Raw genomic sequence first — 20,461 nt, forward strand, 5'->3', positions numbered from 1 at the left:
CGAAGCTGCCCGCAGCCTCTGCAGTACTGGTTTGATCCCCGGCTGCTCCCCGGCCACTGGAGGAGGGTCCCACATGGCACGCAGACCTCTCCTGCCACCAGCTGCTCCCCTCAGCAGTGTACTTCGGTCCTTCTGCCTGCTCTGCTCCCTGCTCTGGCTCTGGTGAATTCTCTCACCCTCCCGTGCTTCTGACTGTACCCAGTGCTTGTATAAACAAACAAACAAACAAACAAATAACTCTTAAAAAAAATATATATATAAGGAACTCTTACCTCTGGTTTTTTCATTATCTGGATACTGAACATATGATTTTTCATTGGATATATTATAATAAGGACATCACCAAATTCCGTAGGAATAATGCCTCTTCTATAATCTCTAGTGTGCTCTGACCAAACAATGTGTACTTCATCATTTCCTAAGTGTCTCAACTGGAAAACCAAGAAAATAGTTTATAGTGCTTTGCAAAAGCCATGAGGGTATAGTCATATAGCTATTGACAACATATTATAAAAAGGTTAAAAGGAAAGGAATAAAAAACTGATTTAAAAAGTTTCATTTGATCATTTTTTCCCCCAACACATGAAACACAAACACTTAAAATTATTAGGAGACAGGCCTCCCCGGTGGCGCAGCGGTTGAGCCCTGGGTTGCGAAGCTGCCAGCAGCCTCTGCACCGCTTGTTCGATCCCTGGCCACCAGGTGAGGGTCCCACATGGCATGCAGACCTCTCCTGCCGCCCGCTGCTCCCCTCAGCAGTGTACTTCATCATTCTGCCTGCTCTGCTCTCCCCTCTGACTCTGGTGAATTCTCTTACCCTCCCGCGCTTCTGACTGTACCCAGTGCTTGTACAAATAAATAAATAAAATCTTAAAAAAAAAATTATCAGGAGACAGTGCAGAAGACCAGATAATATTCAACTGTGTATATAGTAAATGGAAAAGAGAGAAAATACTTAAATTCACACAGTCCAAATACTCTTTGTTAACAACTGCACCAATTTTTCAAACCTTTAAAAGATGACTTAAAAGAGTGTTTTTTAAAAAAGCAACTGATTTGAAATTCTTTTTTTCCTGAACACTCTATGGGAGTGCTAATGAGCACTGCAATGGCCTAAAAGAAGTAAAAGAAATAGATAATTTATAAATTGGTAAGAAAAAGTTGATGTATCTAGTTTAACAATTTATTTCCAGGTTTTCTTTGCCTATGAAACTTCAAACAATTCTTCCAAATAGACAGAAGACAAATAGAATGCTCAAACATTAAGATTTGCCAGATTCTCAAGATGTGTTTTTAAATATTTCTAGTGCTTCAAAGGTAATTCCGGCAATTAGAGAACACTGACATTATGATTAAAATTATAAAATGCACTTAATAATCATTAGTCTTGTGCTTTCTTCACAGATTATAGCATGTACTTTTACATAAAATTTATTTACTTAGTATATTTATTGATTCTGCCTGAAAACATATGGGCTCATTTTCGGTATACAGCAGCTTCACAATTACTTTCATGTAACTGAACACATTGTAAATGGGTAAGTTTGGATAAGAAAAGTAGAATAAATGTCATCAATATTTTCAGTATAAGCCAACATATAGGCAATTTCTGTTTTTTGAAATATGCAATTAATTTTGGCTTAAAGACAACAGGGTAGGAAAAAAGTTAAATGAGTATTTAAACAAAATAATTAAATCAATTAATGAAAGTTTTTCTTCTGTTATCCTTTAACCTGGAATTCTTAACCTGGGTTCAAGAGGTCTGAATATCTGAAAACTGTAAAATTTATTTGTGTATTTTTCTGAACAGAGAGTATATCAGTCAAACGGGAACATGAATAATAAGACCAAGAACCAGTTCTAAATGTCCTTAAAGATCCCAACATCAATCTATATAGAAAATCCTAATCATTATGAATGTCATCAAATTTTTAAAAATACAAGGTAATTCCCTGAGCTTTAAAATTTGTATTCCTAAACAGGAAATGTTCTCTCACATACTTTCACAGATTATAAGAGTCAGCTATTATTCTAAAATAGTATCCAGCTAAATCTATGGACCAGAATCTATTATTTTAGAAATATCTTTTTTTTTTTAAAGGAAGACTTCTTTTTAGGTGTCAGTGGATTAAATAATTCTTTTTGCTTTTTGGAAAACAAACGTGCTTATTGCTTTAAATGGTGGCAGGCCTCAAATATCAAAATACTGTTTAAGTTTTAATTCAACATCCCCTTGCCCCCATATACCTTGAAGGATATAAATGCAGGATTTGAGCTTTGTGACATTTTAAAAAACCCAAAAAGATTACACAACTCAGAAAAGCCATGGCTCTATAATTTCATTTTTTAATCAAAATACTTTAAAAATATCCTTCCTATACAACCATCCCCATGTGTCAGCTTCCTTAATAGGTTTATGTTAACTGAATACAAAAGAAATGTGAAATAAATTTAACCAGGAGGGATGATCCAATCTAATTTTGATACATTAATGTCATATGCTGTACATGTTACAATAGCAGCCAGATCTAATACTAAGCTCCAGGCTATACTGAGATTTCCAAATGGCAGATTGGTCTAAGTGATATCAAGCATAATTGAAGTAATAAACGATAGTAAAAGCTGAGCACACTGTCAGGAAGAATTTAAGTATTTACTTTTTAAAATTAAATGAGTTAGGTTAGGAAAGACAAGACAACTGAAATAATGCAGGTCTCAATTTACAGAAAATTCCTTTTATTTATCTGCTACATTAACCCTTGAACTCTTGCCAAAGCTATCTATAATTTCTAGTGCCCACTTATCTAAAGAAACGAGAGAAAAAAAGGCAACTGTAGTTATATCAAAGCTTGTCATCAATATCTACCACTGAGTATTAGAAGTCTGTCATAGAAGTTTAATAGGAAAAGAACAATACATTTTATCAAGATGTTATAATGAAGACATTATTAGTGGTACAGAACCATTCACACAACAAAAATACTCTGAAAATGCTCAAACATTTTAAGGGGAAAGATTCTAGAACATTCCTTATTTATACTCAAATACTAAAAATAATTGTCATATGCTGTCAGGGCATCCTGTTTTTACATCTTCATGCCCATTAAACCTGTTATATTATAAATCCAAGTTAAGAAATTGCTAGACATTCTAAATATCTTAGAAACTTTTGAAAGACTATTGAAACTTTTTACTAGATAATAAAGATTAACATTTAATAGAAATTAAGTTAAAAAACAGGAGTTCTCTTGACAAATGTATTGAGTTCCTACCTACATTTGTTTTTGAGGGGCACTCAATGCCAATTTCTTCTTAAACAGAGGAAAAGTGATTGGGAAAGGTCTATTAAAATGAGTGTCAACCAAACTATACTTTTAAATTTATTTCAACTGCTGCTGAAGTAATAACAGGTATCACAGACCACAGATTACCATTATTAATTTATGAGATAGAGTGAAATATAATTCAACATTATAGAATATTAAAACTGGGAGGAACTCAAGCTCTAATTTCCCACACACAAGAAGAACTCCAACTATAAAATCCCTGACAAGTAATCCTGCCTCTGTTTGAATATTTCTAAAGTTTGAAGCTTATCAGCCCATTCATTTTTAAAGATCTATAATCTTTAGAGCATTCTTTATACTAAGTTAAAATCTGCCTTCTTGATTATAGTAAAAATAAGGGGGGAGGTGCAATTGTATGGGGAATATAACCAAAATGAAAATGCATACATCGTGCAAAGATGAAAAAAGATGTAAGAATTATATAAAATATTTAAATAAAAAAATAAATAAAATCTGCCTTCTTGAAGCTATTTCTTCCAAAATGAGTCTTATCAAAGAAATTCAATCTATATTCTATATATTAATCTTTCCAGGATATCTGAAAATCAGTCTAATCTACATCTTAACTTTTCTTTTCCAGGTTAAAAGTTTCCTTAGTTTCTCTTTCACATAGCTTCCAAACCTACCCATTATCCTAAATTATTACCTCAAGGTACTGATGCTTCTATTAGGTTGTGATATTTGGCACAGAATATACTATCAATGTATGCTTTGACTAACACAACCATAGTGGAACTACTACTCTCTTTGTTCGGTTCACTAAATTATTTTCTGCACTTTTACAACATTGGCTCAAATGGAAGTTGCAGTTGACTGAAACCCTAAGCTTTTTTTCCTTAAGCAGGTTCTTTTTAAGCAGGTATAATTAGAACTGAAGAGAGGATTTTTATATTTATTCTAAATAAGTTTTACCTTAGTAGGTTCAAATAATCTTTAAGCCCATCAAAATCTTTTGTTAGCCTGGATTCTGCTGATTCTGTTAGCTGTCTTTCTCAGATTTGGATTATTCTTAAAGTTAAATTCTTGTGTGTTGGTTTAGGTTTTGGATAATAATGTCAAATGGAGCAGTTGTGGGTTAAGTCAGTGGGGATGCCATTGCAGATGCTCATCCTGGTTTAAGAAAAATCCACATTTTCATAAATGTTGCTATAAACATATTGCTATAATAAAAATATTTTTAGTCTGGGGACTTTGTGATAATTCTTTTAATTTCTATAACAATGCTACAAAGTATCATTATTATTATATCATTATTATTACCAGTATTTTTAGATGGGAAGAATTGAAGGTTAAGAAGATAAAGTAACTTGCTTAAGATCACTTAACTAGCAAGCTGGAGAGCCAGAACTGAAACCCAGAAACCATATTTTAACTACCTCCCTATATTGTCTCTCATTAATTATGTGATTTAGATATGATTACACAACTAGTCATGAATATACTTACTGAACTATTATTTTTTTTTATTTTTATTTAAGATTTATTTTTATTTATTTATACATGCACTGGGTACAGTCAGAAGCACAGGAGGGTGAGAGAATTCACCAGAGCCAGAGCAGGGAGCAGAGCAGGCAGACAGAAGTACACTGCTGAGGGGAGCAGCAGGCGGCAGGAGAGGTCTGCGTGCCATGTGGGACCCTCCTCCGGCAGCCAGGGAGCATCCGGGGATCGAACCGGCGCTGCAGAGGCTGCGGGCAGCTTCGCAACCCAGAGCTCAACTGCTGCACCACCGGGGAGGCCCCTTACTGAACTATTATTAAGATAACATTTCTTCAACTTGTCCACAACAAATGAATTGAATGTTTTATACTGTCTACGGCCTTCCCTGATCTAGTAATCATATTAAAACAAATTAAATTAGTTTGATGTGATTTGTTATAGTGAGCTCAAGGTAGCTCCTAGTGATCACTACTTCATTAAGTGCTCACAAACCATCTGTTTAATAACCCTATTTTGCCAGGCATTGATATGGGCGTTCATGAATGTTGGTGATTTTTGCAGTTGGTGGCCTGTTCCATATTCTTTTATGAAAATCTGATGTTTCCCTATTTTATGGCAGTGCTCTCATTTTCCAATATTATCAGAGTCAATTCTAGATTTCCTCAGGTCCAAGAAATATCATTCATCTGGAGCTGAAGACTAGAATTCATGTAAAGTCACTATATCATTCTTTCCACAAAAATCACCTTACCCTCTAACTTTTCCATTTCTGTTAAAAGTACCTACAAGTATTATTATTCAGTCAAAACCTGAAAATCTTTAATTTCTGTTTTCCTTACTACATCTCTAATGAGCTCTCTAGTTTTTAGAAAAACATTATATTACTTTTTTGAGTACTTTCTTACCTATTTCTCCTGTTGCCCTAGGTCAGATACTACTAGTTCAAGAGTTCTTCCTTCTTTTTTTTGGTTCATGAGTTCTTAAAAGGCCTTCTCTCTTTCCTCCCTCCCCTCTTTCCTCTCCACCTTCTTTCACACATTAACAATTTTGGACAGCTGACAAACTGCACTGTGCTGGCTATTATTGACATAGCAGTGAGGAAAAATATGTAATCATTGCTCTCGCAAAGCTAGAAGTCCAGTGGAGGAAATAGAATAAAATAACTAAACAGTAAATGAATAATTAAAGATACAGATAATGCTTTAATGTAAATACTTGTTTGAATAAAAATGACAAAACCTATCCAAAAGGTACTTGAACTAAAGCTAAAGAATGCATAGAACTTAATTAGGTTAGGCAGTTACTTCAGGACATAATGGTGCATATGCAGGAACTGAAAGTGAGTATTACTGCCTCAAACTCTCATTCCTTCCCCCATCTTTCCAGACATGCATATATAAAGCAGTTGCTTTTATTTAGAGATAGCTTTTTTGATTTGTAGCTGTGGTAATGGTAATTAATTCAACAAACCTTCATTAATATCAGTAAGTCTGGTTTTAAGTGCTGGGGATACAGCAGTAGACATGAGAACAGTGTCCTTGTCCTTATGAGCTTTATATTCTACAGAGAGCACATAAGTAAACATACAAAAATGATAACTTTACATGGTGATAAGTGCTATAAAGAAAACAAAATAGAATAGTGTGATAGTGTTACTAGGTAGAGGGAGCCTCTTTAACTAGAGTAGTCTGGAAAGGTCTCTGTGAGGAACTGTCATTGAGTCTGAAAACAGAACAATGAGAATAAAGTAGAATGACGACGTGGGGAAAGAGCATTTCAAATGGAGAGAACAGTAACAGACAGTCCCTGAGATGGGAATGAGCTCACCATATTAGCAAGTTAGAATGAGAGTGAAGCCAGATTGTTGTAAATGAAAATAAAACTGAGAAAAGATGAGATCAGAGAAGCGGGCAGGCAGGTGGCACAATCACTGAGGACACTGAAGGCATAGTGAAAAATCAGAATTTTATCTTATGTGCAATAAGCCCCAGCCATATCATTCAAATTATACTACTCACAGTGATGGGATAAATCATTTACATTTCTTGTTTCCTTTATCCTCTATTCTTGTCATCAAGAGTACATGTACAGAAATTGTGACAAAAGGTAGAACCTATGATGTTAAAATATGATTCTTTATGGTAAGATTAATTTCTGTATTTGGGACTGAAATCATGAGTATAATTTCATAGCACCTATTACCATTATATAACTTATTACTATTCTAGTACTACTACACTTTCACTAAAATAGTGAAATTTTTTTGTTATTATTCCTTACTCTTATTTTAAATTCACTTTCCAGACTATAATTATTTCTTTCGTGGGAAAAGTATATTTTATTTGCAGATAAAATAAAGAAAAATAAAATAAAACTAAAATTGAGCCATGCTAGTCTAAAAACACATTCATTTGTGGAACTCTTGGGACCAAATTTCAAAACAAAAAATGAACTGCTATCCATTACACTAAAAGTATTTCAGAGGAAACTGAGTTAAATAAAATGCTTCTTTCCCCTCTTTTGGGGGGTCCAGGAAATGAAAGGTAGACTAGAGAGTCCAACTAAGTATGTTACAATTATCTCAACTTGATCTTTATCAAACTCCTATAAGGATGATTCAGTCACCTATGAAGCAGAGTATCAGCAAGTGGTTAGAACAAGGGGATAGAGGAAATGAGAGAGGCTCCTGTGAACACTTTATACCAATGCTTGCAGCACTTTTGATTTTTAGGGGTGAATAAACTCAGTTAAGTGGAAATTATTTTTAACCATTTTCCATCAATCTTTCTCAGGTAGAGATAATTTATAGAACACATGGGTTGGACTGGGGTTATATCAGGATTTTGATATGGTGGGATAATATTTTTGGGAGTACTTTGTTAGGCTAAATGTTTGGTTAATTTGTTCAAAAACTGTAGTCTATTTTGTAAAAATGCTGCTGCTACAATTCTAAGTCTTGAAAAACTTCTTTTCAAAAGAAGTAAAACGCTACATTTAAATAAGTTCAAGGACTTTTATCTCTCATTCTGAGAAAATAAAATGCGTAAAATAATTTATAAAGTCACATGATGTTTTAAATAAAAAGTGAGAATATTAGTTTCTATAAAATAGATCTAGATGATTTTCCACTATCAAGTTTAAAACAAAGAATCAGAGTCATAAATAATTCTAACTTGCTGGAGGCATGGCTATTTCTTTATACTGACTGTCGACTATCTAATTTAATTAGAGGTATTAAACTCCATGCTGAGGTCAACAAGCCTTACTTCCTCCAATATTACACTTCAACCAGGGCTCATTAATGTGTCTACTGAATGGATTAACACACCTAAAGATATATGTACAAAGGAAAGGGGGACAACCTAATGATATCCAATTGTTCATTTGTAATAGGACACATGTTCTAGGCCTCAACTTATTACCACTAATGTGGAATTTATTAAATTCAGGAGAAAAAATACCAATACAGAAAGTGATTTTTTTTATTCAGGAGAACTGGTATAAGACAACGGGTTTCTATGATTAAGTTTAAACATTAACCTTCTATTAAAAGAAATATATAACAGGACTAAAATATAAACCTGTTACTTAAAAATCTTACATACTAGGACTATGAGGAGCAGAAGGATAAAAGCCAGATACTAGAAAAAAGGAAAACTCAGAATACAGAGAAATGTTAAATTTTTTTTTTATTTTTACCAAAAAGTTTAGAATAGTTACACTGAATTATGAGATCAGGTAAATATTTCATTTCTACTGATTTATGTAAAGACTGAATCAATTCAGTCCCAACCTTGACAGACTACATTTTACTCAAGCTGATATAAATTACTATTTGAGAAAATGAGAACTATACAGTCCAAAATATTGCATTATATAGTTAAGCATTTGATATATTTGACGTTTATACTGTTTGGTACTACACATGTGAAAGAGATGACATTTTGAAATTTTCTCACCCAAAGAAACTCTTTAAGTTGCTCTGTCAACTGTTCCATTCACAACTGTATCAAAAAGAATAAAGTACTTATGGGCAAATTTTCAGCTGTCTACTGAAAACTATAAAACACTGCTAAAGCAGTTAAATATTATATAAATAAATGGAAAGATATCCCATCTTCATGGATTGGAAGGTTTAATATTGTTAAGACAATACTACCTAAAGTGATCTAAAAATACCATGTTATAATTATCAAAATCAAACAGGTTTTCCTCCCCCAGAAATTAGAAATCCTAAGATTCATAAAGAACCTCAAGAGACCCTGAATAGTAAAAAAAAAAAACAAAAACTAAAAAAAGGAACAACATTGTAAGATTTCCAAAACTTATTTCAAAACTGTTACAAAGTTAGTGATTAATGAATTAAAACAAAAAGACATGTAGAGCAATGGAACAGCATAAAGCTTAGGAAAAAAAAAAACCTCTTGCATAGATGGCCAATTGATTTTTGACAAGGTGCTAAGATCATTCAACTCAAGGGTGGGAAAAGTACAGCAACAATCTGCTGATAAAATTGTATAGTCACATACAAAAGAATGAAATTGGACCTTTGTATTTACACTGTACGTAACAATTAACTAAATGGGCTCCAAAGCTTAAATGTAAAAGCTAAAACTAAATACAATGAAGGGCACTATTCAAGAGAGAGAAGACAACCCACAGAATAGGAGGAAAATACATGCAAATTAATGCAAAGTTTAATAAAGGATGGACATCTAGAGGGCCTCCCCTAGTGGCGCAGTTAGTTGAGAGCAGCGCTGTGAAGCTGTCTGCAGCCTCTGCAGTGCGGGTTCGATCCCGGCCAGCGGGGCGAGGGTCCCACATGACGCGGCTGACCTCTCCTGTCGCGCCTGCTGCTCCCCCTCAGCAGTGTATTTCAGTCAGTCTGCCTGTTCTGCTCCTCGCTGTCTCTGGTGAATCCTCTCACCCTCCTGCGCATCTGGCCTGTACCCCAGTTCTTGTATAAATAAATAAATCTTTAAAAAAAAATTTTTTTTTTTAAAAAAGGATTGACAGGGCCTCCCCGGTGGCGCAGCGGTTGAGCGCTGGGTTGCGAGGCTGCCTGCGGCCTCTGCGGCGCCGGTTCGATCCCCGGCTGTTCCCCGGTCACCGGAGGAGGGTCCCACATGGCGCGCAGACCTCTCCTGCCGCCCGCTGCTCCCCTCAGCAGTGTACTTCGGTCCTTCTGCCTGCTCTGCTCCCTGCTCTGGCTCTGGTGAATTCTCTCACCCTCCCGCGCTTCTGACTGTACCCAGTGCATGTATAAACAAAAAACAAACACACAAATAAAGAAAGAAAGAAAAAAAGAAAAAAAGAAAAAAAAAATGCCTCTATAAAAAAAAAAAAGAATGATAAAATTTAAAAAAAAAAAAAAAAAGGATTGACATCTAGAATATGTAATGGACTCCTACAATGTGACAACAAAAATATAAACAGCTTAATTAAAAAATGGGTAAAAGAGCCCAACAGATACTTCTCCAAAGATATATAAATGGTTAATAGCATAATTTAATGACATGATATAGAGCATCATTGGTCATTAGGGAAATGTAATCAAATCCACATTGAAATACCACTTTGAACTTAGTATAGCTAAATAAAAACATTTTTAATGATCAATAACAAGCATTGGCAAGGATGTGGAAAATTTGGAACCACTATGCATTGTGGTAGGAATATAAAATGGCACAGTCACCAAGGAAAAGTATGACAGCTCCTCAGAAAGATAATCATACGATTTCCTTATGCCTAGATATATGCCTAAAAGAACTGAAACAAGAATTCAAAGAAATACATGCGCCCTAATGTTCATTGCAGCACTATTCACAATAGCCAAAAAGTACAAACAAGCCAGTGCTCCTACAGGCAAATGGATAAATGAAATGTGATATACACACAGAATGGAGTATTACTTACTCATAAAAAGGGATGACAGTGTGACATAGGATGAACCTTAGGCTAAGTAAAATTAGGCAAACAAAAAAGAATTTACATGAGGTACCTAAAACTGGCAAATTTTTAGAGATAGAAAATAAAACAGAGTTACTAAGGTTTGGGGTGATGGGGAAACAGGGAGTTAAAAACATTGGCACAGTTTCTGTTTGTGAGGATGAAGTTCTAAACTTTCAACTTCCTGTCTGGCAGGTTAAGGAGCTTAGAAGTTGTCACTCTGTCTCAGCAACCAGCAAAAAGCAAAACAAACTGAAAAATCAACTAATCTTCATAGATCAGAGAAGTAAGATAATAGGATAATCATTGGACAGACAGCAAAATAAGGAGAGTAACAACTTACCAGAGCAGAAAGCTTTGTAGGAAAATCCTAAACTGGAATTGACAATTAGCAAGAGATCAGTATGGACAAAACTGTGTGTGAAAAACTCCAGTGATACCTAATCACAGAGAGGTCCCCACACTTTTGTGAATTTTACTTGGAGATCTACCAAATCCTGAGTTTATATCATGGTATAGCTGCTCATGCTTGCACAGGGGAAAGGGTGGAGTCACCATCAGGATATATGACAGCGTTCTGTTATCAAAAGTGCCTGTCCTCAGGAGAAACCATTTCACCTGTACCAACTATGCTAGGATTTTTAACCTACTACGGGTAGGAGAAATATGCAACTCCAGCTCTTTCTATCCTTCCACGGGGAAAGGGAAATACCCAACTTCAACCCCCTAGAGTCATCCTGCTCCACCCAAAGGGGTCTATTAAGAAACAGTGTTTAACTTGACAGTCATATTCAACTCCCAGAAAATCATAGATAAAAAGAAAAAATCTTGACATAAGCTGGAGAAAACTAATCTTATAGAGGAGTAAGATAAGAACTTTATCTCTCTTCTCTGTAACCATCCAAGCATTCAGAAGTGGAGTGAAACATTTAAAGTGCAAAAATAAAGAAGAATAAAGATTTTCTCATACAAATAAAAATTGATGGAATTCTCTGCCAATAGACCTGCCTTACAAAATGTTCAAAGTTCGGGGCCTCCCTGGTGGCGCAGGCGTTAAAGACACAGCGCTATCAAGCTATGGCCAGTTATTGCAGCATGAGTTTAATCCCAGGCCAGCCAGGGAGCAACCCACATGGCACAGCAGAGCTCTCCTGTCTCACCTACTGCTCCCCTCAGCTGTACATATCAGTAGATCTTCCTGTTTTGCTCCCCACTTTCTCCGGTGAATCCTCTCACCCCTCGCCCCTCCTCACACCTCTGGTCTAACCCCAGTTCTTGTATGCATAAATAAATCTTTAAAACAAACAACTCCCCCCCCAAATGTTAAAAGTTCTTCAGAGAATGAAAATGATACAGGTTAGAAAGTCAGATCTACACAAAGAAAGGAAATGCATTGACAAATCAATAAATGAAGGTAAAAAAAATTACTCTAACAGATAACAGTTTGTTCAAAGTAGTATCGACAATGCATTTAATCACATTTGCTTATACTTTTGTGTATGTATACTTATGTGTAAGTGAAAATGAATGACAGCAATGATACAAAGGACAGGAGGGAAGAATTGGGCATTTGTGCTATTGTAAGATACTTAAAAATGTCTGTGAATAGTATAGTATTATTTAAAAGCAGACTCTGATTACCTATAAAGGCGTAGTTTAAACCCCACATTAACAACTAAAAAAGTCTAAAAAGAAGTATAATTGATATATTGAGGAATGAGAGAAAATGGAATCCTATAAAACATTCAATTATAACCACAAAAGGTAAGAAAAGTGTGAAATACACATACACACACAAGGAATAAATCACAAGGTCAACAAACAGAACAGAAACAAATATGATAGATATTAATTCAACAATATTAATAATCACTTTAAACTTCAATGGTCTAAAAACACCAATTAAAACATAATGTCAGAGCAGGGGGGTAAAAAAAAGGACCAGATTTTGTTTTCTACAAGAGACCCACTTTTAATAGAAAAATTCATATAAATTAAAAATAAAGGGATGAGGGCTCCCTGGTGTTGCAAAGGGTTAAGCACTGCACTATGAAGCAATCCGCAGCCTCTGCAGCGGCACGAGTTTGATCCCCGGCTGGCCAGAGAGAGACCCACATGGTGCAGCAGACCTCTCCTGTCTCGCCCGCTGCTCCCCTCAGCAGTGTTTCAGTCAGTCTGCCTATTCTGTTCCCTGCTCTGTCTCTGGTGAATCCTCTCACCCCCACAAATCTCTGGCCTATGCCCCAGCTCTTGTATGCATAAACAGGTAAATCTTTAAAAAAATATAATAAATAAAGGGATGAGACGGATATATCATGTTGAAACCCATAAAAAAAGTGGAAGTAGTTGTATAATTTCAGATAGAGCAGACTTCAGAGCCAGAAAAGTTATCAAGGCTAAAGAGGCGCAGTACTCCAAGAAGGCATAACCAGTCTTTAATGTGTATGTACCCAACAACACATTATTAAAATATGTGAGGCAAAAGCAAATATGACTGCAAGAGAAAGAGAAGAATTCACTATTATAGTTGGAGATGCTAATATCCTTCTATCAGAAACTAGAGATAAGCAGGCAGAAAATTGTAAGGATATAGTTGACACCTTTGTGTCAGTATTCATAGCTCATTTTTGAACTTCTAAAAACTACAGGCCAAGAAATTTTATAGTAAACTTGTTCCTACATCTTCCTACATTTATCAACTACCTTCGCCTTTACGACTCATTTCAATCTAACTAGAATCCATATGTAACCATTACTTATTTAGCAGGCAATTTTCAACAATATTACAAAATGTAAATAAAAGGGATCAAGGGCATTAAATTTATTTTATAAAATATTTGAGAGTTCTAAAGTTCCTTTTCAAAAGAGTATGTGAATAACTGTTTTCATAGTTTATTAACAAAGTATGCAGGGCTTTAACATCAGACAACAGAGTATCAAAAAAAGAGAGATGACATTAATTTGGTTAAATTACTGACTTATACTGCAGCATGAGTTCAATCCCCGGCCAGCCAGGGAGCTACCCACTTGGTGCAGTGGACCTCTCCTGATTCACCACCTGCTCCCCTCAGCAGTGTATTTCAGTGGAACTGCCTGTTCTGCTCTCCACTATCTCCGGTGAATCCTCTCACCCCCTACACCTCTGGCTTACACCCCAGTTCTTGTATGCATAAATAAATAAATCTTTAAGAAAAAATTACTTGCTTAGTAGTTCTGAAGAAAATAAGGAGGGGCCTCCCCGGTGGTGCAGCGGTTGAGCGCTGGGTTGCGAAGCTGCCCGCAGCCTCTGCAGTGCCAGTTCGATCCCCGGCCGCTCCCCGGCCACCAGAGGAGGGTCCCACATGGCGCGCAGACCTCTCCTGCCGCCCACTGCTCCCCTCAGCAGTGTACTTCGGTCCTTCTGCCTGCTCTGCTCTCCCCTCTGGCTCTGGTGAATTCTCTCACCCTCCCGTGCTTCTGACTGTACCCAGTGCTTGTATAAATAAATAAATAAATCTTAAAAAAAAAAAAAAAAAAAAAGAAAATAAGGAGGAAGAAGAAGAGGAAGAAAAGGTAAATAAATGTTGGATATGGTCTTTTAAAATTGTTGCTTGCTAATGAAAACAAACATGGATTGAATATACACAACTGTACTTTGAGGTCTCTGTGGTTACTAGAATGATACTTTTTCAAAGACCTGGGCCATCAAAACCATTCTACTATAGCCCTCATAAATTCTGAGGTAGTAAAACTTTAATTAGGTGTTATTTTACCTGTTATATTAGTTCTAGTTAGAATTTATGATAAGCATGTTATATTTTAGGTGTTTCATAATAATTTCCTTTCCCCCCACCTCTCAATCAATATGAACATTAATCTATCCAAATATCAAGGAACTTGAAATATAATTTCACCTGTTTGAACATATACAGAAGTTTTTCCATTTGTCATATCCCCATTTACTTGAAGGTGAATCCTTTCAACCATATTGTTATGTTTCTGAAGATAGAATTGTATGAAGAGTGAACTGTATGAAGAGTTTTCAGAAATAGCATTTGATCAATTAGATTACTCAATTAGGTATTTTATGTATTTCCTTAATTCCAAGCACTTTTTCCCTCAGTACTTACTTTTTTTGTCAAAGAGTCATCAGAATCAGAAGGCATTCTTGTTGATACATGAAATATAACTTCTACTGTAGAGGTAGCAAAATATGGTGTGGTCAATCCAGTACTTTTGTTTTTTTGTAGTCCTCCCATGAAACCACAATGGTTTGTAAGATTTACCTAGAAGAATTAAGAGTCACATAATCTTAACTAAACAAAACTAAAAAAACTCACTAGTGAAAAAGACTCAAATATTTACTTTGCAAAAACATAAGGAACACAGTATTTTGCACATTATCAACTAATGCTTGATCCAGAATTATTAGTTAGATCTGTTCTGTTCACACTAGTTTTTTCTTAAGTATCTGAGGATCCCTAATTAGTAGGGCGTTAATTAGGAAAGAAATCAACTGCTGTGTGTTATGCATGTTTTCTTAGAATACTAGGTGTTAATGGTAAATTATAAAGGTTGTGGGGAACACCAAGGCCAGAGAGTAAAAATCAAGTGGCAAAACAAGACTGGAAATGACTTGGGGGAAAGTTAAAATGGTAATGTCACTTTGGTAAAATGATTAACAGTGTCATTTTATTCAGCAAAAATGACTTTGTAGTTAATAATACCTATCGTAGTCCAGAACAAAAATGTAAAAATGTAGAATGTATACTTGAAATGTATTAACTACAAATTAATCAATGTAAATATATTTAAATATATTTTTCTAAGTTATAAATAAAATACATGCTAATACCAGGGTTAATGATTAGATGATAGGGCCCTGGGCATGTGCAATATACAATAGAGTCTTTTGTTCATTGCAGAAAATTAAATATTGAAATAAGAAAACTCAAACAATGTTTGTATCTCTCCACTCACAGAAAATACTTTTGCATATGCTTTTATACAATAAAATCTGAACATCCAATAAAAGAATAAAGCCAAATCTCTGCACCATGTCAACTGAACATGTCTCAAATCTGTATTACTATCTGTTGCTAAAGGCTAAACATTAACAAATTAGTTTCCAAGCTGTTACAACAAGCTTATCTCACTTGTACTTTAAAATTTATTCTGAGGGCCTCCCCGGTGGCGCAGCGGTTGAGCGCTGGGTTGCGAAGCTGACCGCGGCCTCTGCGATGCCGGTTCGATCCCCGGCTGCTCCCTGGCCACCTGAGGAGGGTCCCACATGGCGCGCAGACCTCTCCTGCCACCCGCTGCTCCCCTCAGCAGTGTACTTGGGTCCTTCTGCCTGCTCTGCTCCCCGCTCTGGCTCTGGTGAATTCTCTCACCCTCCCGCGCTTCTGATTGTACCCAGTGCTTATATAAACAAAACAAACAAACAAACAAATAAATAAATAACATGCCTCTATAAAAAAAAAATTATTCTGACATATAACTACATTCATATAAACTAAAATTTAAAAGATATATAAAGCTCTTTCTTCCATATATCTCCCCAGTTCTCCTCTCAGAATGCAGTTCCTTAAATATCCCTCCAAATGTTCTTCATATAAATTCTTTTATATATGTGTGTGCTCTGTGTATACACACACACACACACATATACAGATCTGTATCTTACTTTTGTACTTAATATACATTAAAAAATAAATACTTATTAGTAAGTAAAGAGTTTCCTCATTTTTTTGGTTTCATGGTCTCATAGAAGTAGCCCCCTACTTAGAGGATATTTAAGTTATTTCTGATCTTTTGCTATTACAGTCAATGCTGCAGCGATTAACACTGTACACATTATGTTGTATTTGTGAGAGTAAATGTAGGACAGAGTCAGAAATGGAACTAAGTCAAAGCACACATGCATTTCCAATTCTAAAATTCATTACTAAATTACTCTCCACAGAGGGCACTGACAGTATACGAGAGTGCCTATTTCTCCCATATTCTCTCAAATATATTACCAAATTTTATGGTCTTTAATAATCCGATAGGTGAAAAATGGTATCTAAGTATATGTTTTTTTGTTCTCTTTTGTTTCAGTGAGAAAGTTATTTTCAGGTCAATTCTCTTTCCAAGGAGATTATATAATGGAGAAAGTTTCAGTTTAGCTTGTTTGCTGCAAACCCTTTGTAACACTTGCTGATCTCAATTTTTTTTTCAATTTAACTTTTTATCTGGAGATAATTACACACTCACATGAACTTGTAAGAAATCATAACAGATCCCATGTAACTTTTACCCAGATTTCCCCGATGCAAAACTACATCACAACCAGGATACTGACATTGATATGGTGAGACAGGACAAATTCATCACCGCAAAGATGCCCACCTTGCCTGTTCCCTGTGGCCCATCAACTTCCCTCCCACTCATCCCCCTCCTTAACACTGGCAATTACTAATCTGTTCTTCACTATACTATAATTATCTTTTCAAGAATGTTATATAAATGAAATTAAAAAGTATGGAAACCTTCGGAGATTTTCTGTTTATTTTACTGTTAATGATTTCAAGTTTGATTCCACCACTGTTGGAGAACACACTGTATGACTTCAATGGTTTTTAAACTTCCTGAGGTTTGTTTTATGGTTTATGTTGGTATGTTCCATGATCACTTGATAAAAGTCAATGTTCTAAAGTTGTTGGGTGGAGTGTACTATTTATGTCAATTAGATTCTGTCTGTTGATGGTGTTGATGAATTGTTCTATAGATTTGCTGATTTTCTGTCCAGTTTAATTTTTCTCTTGGTTGTTGAGGGAGTAAGTTACCATGTTAAATGTGGAGACCTCTTTTTCAGTTCTATCAGCTTTGCTTCATAGACTTGGCAGTTCTGTGTTTGCTGCACACACATTTAGGATGGCTGTGTCTTAATGTTAGGTTGATCCTTTTGTTAATATATTGTGTCTCTGTCACAAGTAATTTTCTTTGCTCTTAAGTCTACTTTTATAATGTAGCCATGCTGGCTTTTATTTTGATAAATATTTGCACAATGTAGCTTTTTCATCCTTTTACTTTTCTACCAACCTGTATTTGTTATATTTGGAGTTTCTTTCAGATAGCATATAGGTGGGTCATGTTTTTTAAACCACTCTTCCATTTCTAATTGTTACATTTAGACCACTGTAGTTTATATGATGATTGATATGTCAGGCTTACATATCCCATATTATTTGCTTTCAGATCTCCCTGTTTTTTGTTTCTCTATTTTTTTTGCCTCCTGTGGATTACTTGAATATGTTCTAGAATTCCATTTTTTAAAATGTATCTTTAGGTAACTACTTTTAATGGTTGTTCCTGGTATTATACTATATGTATATAAAACATCACAGTCTACTGATGGCAGTTTTAGCAATCTGAAATAAAGAAACCCTACCCCCTTTATGTCATTACCCTCCCATTTGTAATGTGATTGACATGAATATTTTAATGACATTACATTTAGAAATGCTTAAGATAGTGAAATAACTTCTATATTCACTATTATACATAATTAAGAAAACTCAAGAGGAGAAATATAGTGTATTTTTTCTTGCCATGCTCTTTCATCCTGTTGTTCCCAGGTTCCCTCTATAATTTCCTTTCTGTTCAGAGAACTTTTAATGGCTTTTTTATGGTAGGTCTGCTGGCAACAAATTCTCTAAGCTCTCTTTCATCTGAGAATGGTTTGCTTCATTCCTACAATATGCGATTCTCGGTTGAAATTTTATTCTTTTAGAAACTGAACAATATTATGTTACTTCTTTCTTGCAAATATAGTTTCTGATGAGAAATTTACTATCATTCTGTTTGCTTTCCTCTTATAGATAAGGGGAATATTTTTTCTCTAGATATATTAGAGATTTTTTTCTTTAGTTTTCAGAGGTATATTTATGATGTGCCTTTGTATTTCTTGGGTTTTGTACAGTTTCTTCAATCTATAGCTTTATTTCTCTTGCTTAATTTGGGAAGTTTTCAACATTATTCCTGCAAGTAATTTTCAGATTCAACTTCTTTTTCCCTTCTGGCACTCAGATACCAGGAATGTTAGCATGGTTCGACAGGCCCCAGATGTTTGGTTCATATTTATTTCAACCATTCTATCTTCTAGCAGATTCTTTTCTTCTGTACTTCTATCTGCACCAGACTTTGCTGCTGGACATTGAATCTTTTATTTAATTCAGGATTCCATTTGGTGATTCTTTGTATCTTCTATTTCATTGCTGAGACTTCCTAGCTTTCATCTGTCTCAGCTATATTCCTAATTGCTTGTTGGAGCATTTCCGTCATGATCATGTTAGAATCGTCATCTGTATGCTGGCATCTATTATCTTTTCATTTAGCTGGATATCTTCCTGGTTCTTGGTATGATTTTTGATCAAAGCATATACCATTTTTATTTTATGAGACTCTTACTCTTATTTAAGACTTCAGTTTTAGCTGGCTATTTTGTTCCTCAGCTCCTGCCTTATTATAGGTAGGTAGAAAGAGAAGTATAGTCTCCACATAACTGGTGACCCTCATAACTGTGAGGTGGAAATAGGGTGTCTTACTACTGCTAAGTGACAATAAAAAGCTTCATTCTCCACTAAGCTTCCTCTCACACTACCCTAGTGGGGAAGGAAGGGCATCTAATTTCTGCAGATGGGGTTTGACTTCCAGGCTCCCTATACAGTCTCCAGTGATACAGTGATATATATGGGGGATTTGTTGATCAGCTAGTAGAGATGAAAGTAAGTCTTGGCTTTCCACTTGGCTTTCTCTGATGTTTTCTGATACTACTCTGATGTGGTATTGGGCATGCTTCATTATGGTCTTATGAGGGTGAAAGTCTGGGTTCCCAAATTGACCGTTGTCATTGAGTGAAGATGGGGATCACGGTATTTCCTATGCTGTGGTATTTGGCTGAGACACAGCATTTATAGTCTACATGTTTCCTGTATTTCTAGGTTGCTCCTTTCCTGGTCCTTTGGCTAGGAAAAATACTTTTGTTGAGTGTATTTGGTCTGTGCTTGTTGATGTTTCCAGGTTGCTGGCTTCTTCAGCTCCAAATCTGGGATAATATGAGGCAAAAGTAAACTCTGTGAACTCACCGTCATGTCATTCCTTGGTCCCAAAGTTTCTAGTTGGTCTGTTTTCTTCTCTCCACCTTTCAGCCTTATGTTTGTTTTATATGTAATGTCCAGGCTATGATATATTTATTGTGAAGAATAGGGAGAGTATGTCTACTTGGTCTTCCCAGAAATTTCTACTGCACAATTTATGGATTTTAGTATATTCACAGGTAATCATCATCATCGCAGTCAATTTTAGAACATTTCATTACTTCATAAAGAAATCCTGTACCCTTTAGCTATCATCCCAATTTTCCCTTACTACACCCCACCAACCAGCTCTAAACAAACACTACTTTGTCCTTATACATATACTTTACTGTGGATAGTTCATTTAAATGGACTTTAATATGTGGTGTGTGTGAGTTTGTTTGTTTCATTTAGCATACTGTTTTCAAGGAACATCCACATTATAGCACTTCATGCCCATTATGACTGAATACTATTACACTGTAAGGATACACCATGTTTTATTCATTCATTTATCAATGGCATTGTATCTTTTGGTTATTATGAATATACTGCTAATAACATTCATGTATATATATGTATAGGTTTCTACTTGGACATATGCTTTCATTTCTCTTGGAGATA

General features: G+C 35.4%; 1 protein-coding gene across 3 annotated transcripts in view; it reads right to left on the bottom strand.

The window, feature by feature from the left end:
- RALGAPA1 (Ral GTPase activating protein catalytic subunit alpha 1) overlaps positions 1 to 20,461 on the bottom strand; it is a gene marked incomplete at both ends in the record, with an annotated part of 206,636 nt that overhangs the window by 28,129 nt on the left and 158,046 nt on the right. For all 3 annotated transcript variants that reach the window (XM_084241386.1, XM_084241384.1, XM_084241385.1), the window contains 2 exons: positions 273 to 431; positions 14,846 to 15,001. In XM_084241386.1, coding sequence (XP_084097512.1) covers positions 273 to 431; positions 14,846 to 15,001 — 315 coding nt within the window. The remainder of the gene's footprint in view (positions 1 to 272; positions 432 to 14,845; positions 15,002 to 20,461) is intronic.

This window comes from Talpa europaea (genome assembly GCF_964194135.1).
Source record: "Talpa europaea genome assembly, chromosome: 8".
In the NCBI taxonomy this organism is placed as follows: domain Eukaryota; kingdom Metazoa; phylum Chordata; class Mammalia; order Eulipotyphla; family Talpidae; genus Talpa; species Talpa europaea.